The 13,026-nt window shown below is 46.5% G+C and overlaps 1 protein-coding gene across 2 annotated transcripts in view; it reads left to right on the forward strand.

Annotated features, from left to right (window-relative positions):
• Nucleotides 1-13,026, forward strand: part of wdr7 (WD repeat domain 7) — an 83,330-nt gene that overhangs the window by 40,579 nt on the left and 29,725 nt on the right. For both annotated transcript variants that reach the window (XM_086186531.1, XM_086186532.1), the window contains one exon: nucleotides 1,629-1,742. In XM_086186531.1, the coding sequence (XP_086042657.1) occupies nucleotides 1,629-1,742 (114 nt within the window). The remainder of the gene's footprint in view (nucleotides 1-1,628; nucleotides 1,743-13,026) is intronic.

Raw genomic sequence — 13,026 nt, forward strand, 5'->3', positions numbered from 1 at the left:
TCTGTCCTCCTCCTCCCTGTCATCCAGCCCCCTCTCCCTTAGCTCCTGTATCCTCCCTCTCTCCTCCAGCAGGCAAGTTGTAGCTGTTTTAGCCTGGCTGGTATCTGGATTGTACTGAGGGGGGTCACATGGCGCCCGCCGATGTCATCCCTGGTTAAACCTACTGCAGGTAGAATGAAAGGCTTGGATGTCGTATCTCTGCTGAGGTTGGAAAGAAAACCTGCAGCAGCTCTGTTGACAGCAACATTGATGCATTAAAATCATCGAGCCTTGTAGTTGTGGCAACCCTGAACTCATCTGGACTGTAGGAGGAGGCGGAGCCATCACGGGTTAGCTGACTCGAGGTCCAGGTGTGGCAGGTAGAGCAGAAGAGGGAGGTGGGAGGTGGTGAGATGGTTGACCAGACTTCTGGACTCCGTCCTGGGTTGATCGGAGGCAACACGTCCAGCTGCAGGTTCTGACTCTTGTGTTCGCGTAGGCTCATGTGATTTAGTTGAACCCAGCGAGGAGCACCGGTCATGTGAAGACATCAGCCTGACTCTGATCCAATCACAGCAGAGCATCAATTATGTTTTAATTAAGTCCAATTACGTTTTTATCACTAGAACATATTAAAGGGATTCATCAATCAGGCAAAGTATCAGCTATATGGCAGCGTGTGTGTGTGTGTGCGTGTGTGTGTGTGTGCGTGTGTGTGTGTGTGTGTGTGTGTGTGTGTGTTAAAGCTGTCCAGGGTCATTATGTGGAACCGTCAGCTCTGTGGCTGAGCAGCGTAATCAGACCATGAAGCAGAGTGTTAACAGGTTGAGGCTGAACAATCAATTGAAGAATAATCAGAATCACCAAATCTTAAGCACAGGAGCGGCTCTGGTTTGGTTGAAGGTGAAATGAGCCACAAATTCCACTCTGATAGAACACGAAACCTCACGTCCTCCACGGGAACGTGGCCTCAAAGAAGAAGCTCCTCATGTCAGTGGAGATTTTTTTCTGTCAAATTTAAATGCAAACGATTTTTTCCACTTCATGAACCCAATGACAGCGTGATTAATTTTGATTATTATTTTGAATTCTATTGTTCAGCTTTATATTATTAATTTGTGTAATTCCTTTCTGTCACACAAACGTGTGAAACCCTATTATGATTGTTGTAATCATCATCATGGTCCTTATTGGCTTGCTTGAGGAAATGCTGATTAGGTGTGTGTGTGTGTGTGTGTGTGTGTGTGTGTGTGTGTGTAATTCATTAATAAGGTTGTTTATCCAGAGATTAGCCCAGCGTCCGCTCTGTTACCTTTTGTCGCTTCATTCATTAGCCTGGCTAATGAAAAGCCACTCTTAATTGGCAATGGAGAGATAACTGCTAAATGAAAGCACTAAATATGGTGTGTGTGTGTGTGTGTGTGTCTGTGTGTGTGTGTATTGCCATGAACTCTCTGGATAGCAAGGAGCGCCAATAAACCTTTATTAGCTACTTAACCAGGACAGTTAGCCTGATAACAAGGATCCATGCTGAAAGTTGGTTTGATTAGCTGATTAACACACACACACACACACACACACACACACACACACTCTAACAGGATTACTGTTAATCCTTGTTTTGTGTCTCTCCCTCTCTATCCTCACAGCTGGGTCGACGACCGATCCGTCCCCTCCAGCCCCTCCCCCACCGGAAGCTCAGCCAGTAGAAACCAAGGCTCCTGAGGAGGAAATGGATGTCACGGATGATGACATCACAGCAGGTACTGACAAGCAAACATAATAAACAATTGACCTGTGGAGGGCCCGAATTTCTTTTTTGTTGCTATGAATCTTGATACAAAGTCATGTGATATTGCCTCTGGTACGTCTACAGTGGAATATTTAGGTTTAGTCCTCCATGTGGAAGTGTGTGTCTTTGAGCCAACAGTCTGCTATACACTCCAGAGTTTGATTTGGGCTAAAAAAGGTGGAGGCTGCTGACATGGAGAAACGTCGGCCGGCCCTCACGTCACAGGCCCAAGCCAAAGGACTCTGGATCCAGCAGAAGTATTCAAACATCTGTGGAAGTGTGGCTGATGGCCAGTCCAGAGCCTTCAGTGCAGTGCATGATATGGTGTTTTTTGAAGTGTAGGAACCACTTGATGGTTCGAGGCCCTTCTTACATTCTGTCCCTACAACCATAGCTCTTTGAGCTCTGTTTGGAGGAGCCGTTAAACTCCAAATTCAGAAGAGGGAGCTGTGGGTGATGTAGAGCCCTTTTCACATTGTGTCTACTGTCGACACTCGATTGTTTAGTTTAACCACTTGAACGATTCCTTTAAACGCTGGATTGTTCTGAGACTCGATCATTTAGTTTGAACAGTCGATCGTTTGAGCAGTCAGTGGTTTAGTTTAAATGCTCCATCGTTCAGACACTTGCTCGTTTGGTTTGAACACTTGATTATTCGAACACTCAATCATTTAGTTTAAACACTGGATCGTTCAGACAATCGATCATTTATTTTAAACGCCTGATCGTTTAGTCACTTGATTGTTTAGTTCAAACTAAAGCCCGACCGATATTTCAATATTAGGGAATAAAAAATTCTGATAACCGATATATCAGCCGATTAAATTTTTTAATTATTCATATAAAAAAGACAAAATACCTGCTTTTGATGACTTAAATACGGTTCCAAAAACTTGTTACAAAGACTTAAATTGAAGGGCAACCCCCTCTATCCTCTCAGTAAACATAAAGAAGTCTCTCTGACAGTGTCAACATTTACAAAGTAACACATTTATTGCAGTAGAATTGATGGCAGGACTGTTACTGGTGTTCGTTACACTGCCCAGGGTCTAATTAGGAGGTCAGTAGGTGTGCATCTGTAGGTGAGAGGCAGGTGGACAAACAGCCTCATAAAAGTCTCTGGTAGAACAGGAGTTGACATGCGCCCCTCGGGTGTCCTGCGTTCATTTTCTTTCCTCCATGACGTTAAAACTTCCCCCAGAAACGCTTTTCCCTCCTCAACGCCATAAGTTAAAAAACAGAGTCCATGGCTCCTGAAGAGAAATGCAGCCCTCGACGGTTTTAGCAGGGCGACGAAGCGTTGGCCTAACTTGGTCCGGTCTTATGTAGCCTGGTAGCATGCAGCTGCCTGAGTGAGAGTTCTTGTTACTTTGAGGTACTGTAACGTTACCGTGACATCATTCATGGTGCCGGGACTGACTGGGTTAACTAGTTTAGCAAGGGAGCTAATATTTAAGCTAGGTTATCCTCACTAACTTTAGCTTGCTAACATATCAGGTCACGCTCGACTGATGATATCAGGGAAGCGTGACAGACACAACGAGGCGCGTCATGGGAAACTTATTTAGTTATTTGTGTTTATTTCACAAACTAGTTATCATGAACTTGCCTTTGAGGCAAACTGCTGGGTTTTAGTACGCATGCGCTGTTGGCTTTTCAGTACCGTTCACTACTGCACTCTCACTCTGTGGGGTTGCTATGGAGCACGAGAGGAGTCAGAGCGCCCTCTACTGGATACATGAGGACATCATTTACAAGAAAAACACCATATTAACGTGTTTTATTACTGAAAATTACGTGTTGAAATTGGCGTCAATTGGCCAAATTTAGGCCGATTACCAATTATGCTCTAATGGCTATAAGTGGCTGATCAAATTGAACAGCTGATTAATTGGTCGGGCCCCAGTTAAAACAAGCAATTGTTTGGCACTCGGTCGTTTCGTTTGCAAACTCGATCGTTTTGGTCACTCAGATTTCAATCTTTCAGATGACTCTTGCATCCTCCTTCTACCCCCCTATCCTCCACCTCCTCCCCCTCCCCTTCCCCCTCCTCCCTTTCCTCCTCCTCCTTCTCCTGCCCCCCTCCCATCCCACCTCCTCCACCATCCCCTCCAGTCAATACCACTGACGCGTCTCACCATTCATCACTTCTCTCACTCGTGTTTCCTGTTGGCAGCAGTCCGTTTCATCCTCTGCAATAATAGAAGTGTGAGCAGACACGGTCTGAACCTGGGAGGAAAACACTCCTTGAGCTCCCCTGTTCTCTCCTCTGTGCTCTTACTGGTCTGTAAGAGGATGGGCAGCCGGGGCGCAAGGCCATCTGAAGCCTGCTCTGGCCAGCCAGCTGCAGGGATCTAACCCTGCTTTCATGAGACAACAACACGCTTAGGCCTGATGGAACTGTCTGTATTTTTTAGTGGCTTTTTCATCTGCAAAGATGAGCTGTTGTGTGAATTTTAGCATGTTGCATCCTGTTGTTACGAGGGCTTGGTTCCACTTAGGCCTGGGCGATGTATCGATTTTATCAATTAATTCGACTTTTGTTTTTTTTTGCAGACAATTAAAAAAATAAAAAACGTGAGTTTTTACTCCTCTTGCTATGGTGCACCTTTTGTCCCCCTGGAGCTTCCATAGCTTCCCCCCTCACCCCTCACCCTTGTTTCTTGCGCACACATAGGAGCAACTTGGCTAATGTGAGCGAGAAGTTTGTTTCTAATACTCTTTTCACACTGAAAAACGCGTGTCAACCAATTTTTTTGGACCCGCGTTTGCTCGGCATCAGGGCGCATTCAAGCTTCCAGAAGACCCGGGTCTGAACTCTCGCTGTGAGGGCTGCGTGCCTGTGTTTTTCTCTCTCGTACGTCATTGCACTGACAACGTCATCATTTCACATGAACGTGCACCTGAACACTTAAGAGGTAAACAAACGTCAATGGATGTCGTTGAGTCAAACGTTAGTATTGTTGTTGCGTGCATTGCAATGTTGTCTCTTCTACAAAGCATACAAACTCTGCGAAGATTGGAAAATGTCTGAGCGCTAATGCAGCGAAGGAGGATGGAGTTTTTGGCGAGTCTGGAAGGGAGCCGAAGAAGCTACAGGTGAAGCCTGACAGGCGCCACAGTGACAAAATCAGGACGCGACAGGAAGGTCGCGTGAAACCTGAGACGACACGGGTTGCCTTTTTCACACTGCAGCCGAGCCGAGCCGCTAAACACCTGGGTCGCTTGGTGAGTCAGTTGACGCGGGTTGAAATGCCGAGTCGACCCTTTCAGAGTGCGCAAAAACCCGTGTTGACCCGCAATTTTGTTGCAGTGTGAAAGGGGCTCAAGAAAGGAGTAGTCGTCAGTGGTTTGGACCTGGTTTGGGTTTGTGGCGACACACATTGATCAAGTGACTGCACGCTGCAAAGTTTGTCTGAATTTCAGCATCTAAAGCTGAGGCATCCAGCCAAGGAGGGGGGGTGCCTCTCTTTGTTGGTTCTAACGATCTTGTTCCCCTCACAAACTCCTTTCGTGAAGTTTTTGATGAAATAAAGGCAGAACTTGTTTTGAGTTCTCTATGGCTTTTGTACTTCTTGTTTTCTTAAAAAAAAAGAAAAAATTGTGAATCAAAGCTTTTGTTAAAAAAAAACAAAACAAAAAGAGAGAGATTTTATTTTTAGTCCATATCGCCCAGTCCTTGTTCTGCTGGTACCTTCCCTGACGAGGGATCCTGAACTTAACTCGCTTTGATACTGATTGAAAAGTATTTCACCAAAATAACAATTACACTTTACACTTAACATCCCGAAAACTTTGGTTTTACTTTTTGGTTTGTTTGCATTTTGACAAATTCAAAACACTTAATAATATGAAAATCTAAAATAATTTACAAAAATGTGGTTGAACTTTGACTGTTTCAAGTTTTGAGTTTATACGTCATGTTGACATTTTTCTTCTCATGCCACAGGTTTACAACATAAATGATTTACTCTGTTGGTACTTTGATTTGGTTTTATATTCTGCAACCTTTTCACAGCATTGATGTGTTGAGGTTGTACCCACACTGTGAGAAGAGTGAGAGAGATGCCCCAATAGAAGAGTGAGAGACCAGATGGAAGAGTGAGAGAGAGGAGGCCAGAGGGAAGAGTGAGAGAGAGGAGGCCAGAGGGAAGAGTGAGAGAGAGGAGGCCAGAGGGAAGAGTGAGAGAGAGGAGGCCAGAGGGAAGAGTGAGAGAGAGGAGGCCAGAGGGAAGAGTGAGAGAGAGGAGGCCAGAGGGAAGAGTGAGAGAGAGGAGGCCAGAGGGAAGAGTGAGAGAGAGGAGGCCAGAGGGAAGAGTGAGAGAGAGGAGGCCAGAGGGAAGAGTGAGAGAGAGGAGGCCAGAGGGAAGAGTGAGAGAGAGGAGGCCAGAGGGAAGAGTGAGAGAGAGGAGGCCAGAGGGAAGAGTGAGAGAGAGGAGGCCAGAGGGAAGAGTGAGAGAGAGGAGGCCAGAGGGAAGAGTGAGAGAGAGGAGGCCAGAGGGAAGAGTGAGAGAGAGGAGGCCAGAGGGAAGAGTGAGAGAGAGAGGCCCCAATAGAAGAGTGAGAGAGAGGCCCCAATAGAAGAGTGAGAGAGAGGCCCCAATAGAAGAGTGAGAGAGAGGCCCCAATAGAAGAGTGAGAGAGAGGAGGCCCCAATAGAAGAGTGAGAGAGAGGACCAGAGGGAAGAGTGAGAGAGAGGAGGCCAGAGGGAAGAGTGAGAGAGAGGAGGCCAGAGGGATGAGTGAGAGAGACGCCCCAAAAGAAGAGTGAGAGAGAGGAGGCAAGAGTGAGAGAGAGGAGGCAAGAGTGAGAGAGAGGAGGCAAGAGTGAGAGAGAGGAGGCAAGAGGGAGAAGAGTGAGAGAGAGGGCCAGATGAGAGAGTGAGAGAGGAAGCTGGATGAAGGAAATGGAGGATTCATGTTTCCTTTTCTAGTCATTTTATGCGCTTTCAGATCAGCAGATGAACAGAAATAAAGCAGCGAAGGGTCAGTCGACAGCAGGGTCCTGGCCAAAGAAAATGTTAGTGACGTAACCACAAGTTTGATGGAGGAAAAGGAGAAGGGGAGAGAAATGGGGATGAGACAAAAGGCAAGTGGAGGAGAGGAGACAGGGAGATGGGGAAAAACTATGTCAACAGCCACAGAATCATTTGGCTGCAGGCTGTTACCACGGTGATAGACTCATCACATGAGTCTACTCTTTCCTGTCTCTCTCTCACTCACTCACTCACTCTCTCTCTCACACACACACACACACCTGTCTGTGTGCTTTAATAATTTCCCTAGTAGTGCCAGGGGATGTCATTAGGATCACACCAGCCTCCTGTACACACACACACACACACACACACACACAATCTCACACACACAATCTCACACACACACACACACACACACACACACTATTATTGGTGTCACTCATCATGTGTACAATTGTCTACAAGTGAAAGACATCAGAAACTTGAGTTTGTTGCTGGTGTCACTCAGTGTGTTCTCATCACGGTTCGAGCTCACGGGGCTAGCGTGTCCCTGCTGGGAAACTGTCCCACTGATTAATTCTGGGTGGGACTCACACCGAGACTCACTGTCTACAGCTGAAATGTGACCACTCTTCTCCCTTTGAATGCCTCTGGCTGCAGGGGTACATTTCTTCTGCTTTTACTCCATTGTTGGAGGTTCAAGAGTTTAGTTTAGATTGATTCGTTCTTTCAAGCTCAGTAATCCATGGTAACATTGCTCTCCACCATGCCAACGTCCTCCACCAAGGAGGCAAGAGGCAAATCCAACTTTGCCTCTTACTATTCACATGATTGGTAAAATATTCTCTTGACCGGTTGTTGCTATGACGACCTGTGTTTACTGTGGATACACTCGACTCGTACTTTGTGGATCAGAGGCTTTTCCAGCAGGACCGAGAGTCTGAGCGCATTCTTGAGCGCAAGTAAAGAACTTGACCGTGTACCAAGGTCCAGTTGGTGGAGGGTCAACGGTGAATGTGATTAGTCTGATATTCTGGGCAGAATGTAGAAAATAATGGAGTGTCTGCAGCTCCTGTCGAACCCGATCATAGGACTGCGCATCAGTAACCTGGTCCCCCACTAGAGGGAGGACTGCCTCCACAGGCCGAGAGGCAGCGACCCTGCGGAGGTTAAAGGTCACGGCTGGATAAAGCCCCCCCCTTACACCCCAACATCTCTCACACGCTGAAACACTGACATATGGACACTTTACTTTTATCTATACTGGCAGGCTCTTGGTCTCCCAGAAATTTTAACGGTAAAAGACTTTAACGGTAACCGCAGCGATGCTCAGTGTATTGACAAACTGTAAACGTTCTCATTCACTGGTGATTGATGTCGGTGTTTACTGGACGCATTATTTCACCAATCCTCGGCACCTCCTTACTTGCAAATCGAAGGCATTCAGGAAAAATAGGGAGAGATTATTGCAAGTGAAAAAAATGGGGCCTTTCTCCTCTTTTGATTTCGCTCTTCCTTCTCTCACCCCTGGAGTCCACAGCAGCACAGATAGAGGCCATAGGTCAAAGGTCAGGCTGACCCTCACCTCTTTGTCATTAGCCCAGTTGTGATTTGGTTAGCTGAAAGGCTAGCCTCCCCTGCTAATCTAATAGCAGGGCCTGGAGGTCGTTTGGGTCAGATCACATTTCTCCTCGGCGCAGATTGAACTTATGGAGAGATGAATGTTGGGAACTGCGGCTCTGGACACTGGATGGTGTTTGATGATTGGGTTTGTGCTGGTCTACACATTCAGGGCCCCAGCTGGTGCTGGGGATGATGATTATGTTACAGGCAGGAGACTGCAGTTATTGTCCTCATGTTATAGATGTACAGGAATGTTGACTCTGCCGGGGTCTGTAATATCTAACAGGGCATCGCAGTATAATCATTTTGGTATACTACGGAACAGTATACTATTGTGTGTTATATTGTAGTACTGTATACACAGTCAATCCTCTGGACACCTTCTCATTTCATGTTTTTTCTTTACTTGTTCTACTTTCTACATTGTAGATTCATACTGAAGACATCAAATATATCCATCAAGATATTTGGAATTATCTAGTAGAGAAAAGAATTGTTAAATAAGTGAACATGTTTATGTTCTAGATTCCCCAAAGGAGCCTCCCTTTGCTTTGTTGCCAGCGCTGCAAACCCTTGGCCTTCTCTCAGGGAGCTTCATGATGTCATCACCTGGAATGGTTCCACCTCTCAGGTTCGCCTTGTCAGGGTTCATTTGTGGAACTTCCTACCTTCTTAATGGGGTGGGGGGCATCAGTTGTGTTGAGCAGAAGTCAGGTTGCTACACAGCTGACAGCTCCTTTAACAACTGGTAGATTTCATGTCATGGCAGGAACCAATCAGCTCAGAGAAGAGAAACGACCGTCCATCGTTACTCTAAGAACTGAAGGTCAGTCGGTGTGGAAAACTGCAAAATCTTTGAGTGTGTCCATGACTGAGGTCGCAAAATCATCAAGGGCAACAATGAAACTGGCTCACATGAGGACCGCCAAAATCCGTGTATCATTCGCTCAGTCGTTTTATCAAAATAAAACAAACTAAAAAAACAAATAATGACTTGTTTTCTCAATATTCCTTCCCAAAAATCAAAATCAAAAACCAAAAAAACGGCTTGTTTTTCCGATTTTGTGCACAAAACGAAAATGGGAAAAAACGGGTAACTGGCGTTTCATCCCATTTGTATATTTTCATTTGCCCGCAAGCTGCGTGAACCGGAAAGCATTGCAGAATCTCCTGACTGACGTCGTTGAACACATGGGGACACCTGACTCCTGAAGCGCCCAGGAAATCTCACCATGCGTTTTTCCTTCCTCAAACATCTGCATTATTATTTCTGTATTGTCCTCCAGTCCCACCAATTTTTTTCCCTGACAGGCTATTCCTCTCCTTCCCGCCTTCTTCCCACCAGTGTGGTGAAAGTCTGAGCCCCGTCTATATATCTATATCTATATATAGATATATAGATAGATCTCTATATATTGATATATATATCGCTATATATCTCTCTCTCTGTATAGATACATAGATCTATCTATATATAGATCTCTCTCTCTCTCTCTCTCTCTCTCTCTCTCTCTCTCTCTCTCTCTCTCTCTCTCTCTCTCTCTCTCTCTATATATATATATATATACATAGATATAGATAGATACACACACACACACACACACACGGCCTAGTAGCAGCCCCTGTGGTCAGTGTGTGGTTCCGTCTTGTACTGATCATAATAGGATCTTTTCTGCCAAGCCGATTGGTGACACCAACCCCTGCCTGCTTCATCTCACACTTCACCAGATGTTGTGCTGCTCTCATTTCCTGCTGCCGTCAAGACCATCAGGATGGTCCCTGAACCATAAGGGGACCATCATCCTGTCGTTTTAGCCTGCACAAGTTAGTCAGACAATAAAATCAGAAATTAGATGATAAGACATGGACCGAGGAGTATGGACATCTCCTCTCCTCCGCTGAGCCTCTCCCTTTCACACACACACACACGCGCACGCCCAAGGCCAATGCTTTATCTTTGTGACACATTCATGGACTCTTGTGCACACACACAATCAAACACACTTTGCCCATCCCCCCTTCATGTGAAGGTTATCACAATGTTCACTCAACCATATGACGTGTGTGTGTGTGTGCGCGGCTGGCTGGCTGGCTGGCTGGGTCCCTTGTTAGATGATTGATTGGTGAAGGGGCAGGTTCGTTGGTTGGTGGACTGATTGGTTGGTTGAATGGCTACTTAGTTAGTTGGTTGACTGGCTGCTTGGATAGTTTTTGTTGACTTGTTTCCTTACGTGGGTGGTTTGTTGGTTGACTGTCTCTTTGGGTGGGTGGTTGGTGTAACTGGTTGCCTGGCTGCTTGCAGAACCATGTTCAGAGTTCCTCACCCAACTCTGCTGCTGGTGATCCGTTCAGGGACCAGCAGCAGGAGAGCAGCCAGCACTGCCTGCTGTGCTAACCCCTAGTAGCAGCAGTCGGAACCTCAAACTTCTCTTCGCCTGGCCACATGGACCAGCTCTGACTGGGGAATCCTGCTGCGTTCCAAGGCCAGTCCCTCCCCCTGGTCTGCCTTCTAGCCTCCTCCCAGCTGGAAGTCCGAGTTGCCTAGGTGGCATTCTGACTAGAGACCCGAACCCCCTCAGCTGGCTCCTTTCTAGGAGCATCGGTTCTTCTCTGAGCCCCTTGTGGACAACCACATTCCTCACCTTATCCCTGAGGGAGACTCCAGGCTCTCTCCTAAACCAAGGGTCAGCAACCTTAAACACTCCAATTACCATTAAAAAAAAACAACCAGAGACAAAAAACCCTTTTGACATGAAGAGAACACTGCATGTATCGTTTTTTACCATTATGAAATCGATGAACTGCTATGGAGAAAACAACATTTTATTTCTACCTGTAACAAAACATTTCTTCAGAAACTTCACTAACCTTGGATTTATCCATGGTTGGGCTACTGGGGATCAAAAAGTTCAATAAACAGCCGTCCAGCGGGTGTCACACATCTGCGATTGTAAGGAGTATTTTGTGCAACAAGAAATTGATTGCATTTTATTTTGATGCTACAAGTTTACCATAATCTTCAAATTACAAATTACATTAAAATGAATAAATTTAAGTCAAATGCTCATTATTTACTTTTCAAAGCCACAGGGAGCCGCAGCAGAGGGATCAAGGAGCTGCAAGCGGCTCGGAGACGTGGGTTGCTGACCCCTGTCCTAAGGAAACCCATTCTTCTGCTTATATTAGGTTCTTTCAGCCGTGTCCCGTACTTCACGACCGTAGGTGAGAGCAGGAACCGAGACCGAATGCTAGATCCATAGCCTTGTCCTCTGGCTCAGCTCTCTTGTCGTCACCACGGTGACACCAAACCTGCTGTGGCTGCTCTGGACTCTGTGTCCCACGTTCCATTCACCGCTGTGGTGTTGAAGTCCTCTTGCACCTCCATCAGTTTCACACACAAATCGTGGAGCAGAAATATGTGTTGAATAACTGAGCAGTTAATACATCGGGAGGAACCACAGTGTCACCGGAGGCATCGGGTAATAGCCGGATTTACATGAATATGTGAATGCAGTTGGTCTGTGTCTTGTCAGCCTTCGTCCTCCCAGTTTTGACTCGGGGTCCTCATTTGCTGGGTTGAAGTGGAACTCTGCCTGACAGCTGGGATTCGAGGGAGAGTGGGAGGTGTGTGTGGTGGCTGTAATCAAAACTAGTTCTTTCTTTGTCGAGCAGCAGTTTGTTCACTGTCGTCTGCTGCAGAGACGTTCTCACACGCTCCACAACAGCATTTATGTGATAGCCACTGAGAGCTGAAGCTGCTGCTGGTTTTAAAAAATCTGTCTGATCCAAATGCGACAGGGGACCCCAGAGTAAGACCTCAGGCTCCCGGTGTTGCTGGCGTGAGTCCTCCCAGTGTTGGTGAGGACAGAGAGTCAGGGGTGGACATCCTGCACTGTTACACCCGGACTGAAGAACGTGAGCTTGGGAAAAGGAAACACAGAGGAAACTTTCAAGACTTCTGAGTCCAAATGTGAGACTGTGCAGTCTGAAGTTTGGTCAGTTTGAACCCAACTCTGATCCTTCAGCCTTTGGCCAGACGGTGATTTTGGCCTCTTTTGTCTCATCGCAACAATCGGGGGTCTGATGATGTTGTAGGAACTGCAGCAGACCAGAACTCAGCAGCGTTCATGGGTTCACTCGCCAAACTTCTACCGCTGTCTCTGTTGTATCTCACTTGGACACCCCAACCTCCATCCCCTCCTCACAGATTATCTATGTTGCTGCCCCCCACCCCCACCCCCCACCCCCAATCTCTGCTTTAAGACGGTAAAATACACTTAACCTTCAGATGGACTCGCCCGGTTGGAAGGGCAGCCACCAATTCAGGACTCAAATCTTTTTGTTCCTATCAACTTAATTGTGTTTTCAATTATTTCCCAGGAATTTCTGTCTCCTGACATTTGCTGTAAGGACAGAGGCGCCCCCCCCCCCCCACACACACACACACACACACACACACACACACCAGCACTCCTTTGTTTTAGTGAACTCGATCCAGAGAGAATTTCACTGTTCCCCTCTGCTTATTTGTTGTTTCTTTAGTTCTTTTTCTGCCTTTTTTTCTGTTGTTCCTTTCTCCTCCTCCTCCCTCCTTTCATTCCCACATCAGTTTCCTGCTGGTATTGATCCCCCTCCCTCAGTCCCTGGTGATCA

Source organism: Aulostomus chinensis, chromosome 19 (assembly GCF_037954235.1).
Source record: "Aulostomus chinensis isolate RoL2024-O1b breed Wild chromosome 19, RoL_Achi_v1.0, whole genome shotgun sequence".
Taxonomy (NCBI): Eukaryota; Metazoa; Chordata; class Actinopteri; order Syngnathiformes; family Aulostomidae; genus Aulostomus; species Aulostomus chinensis.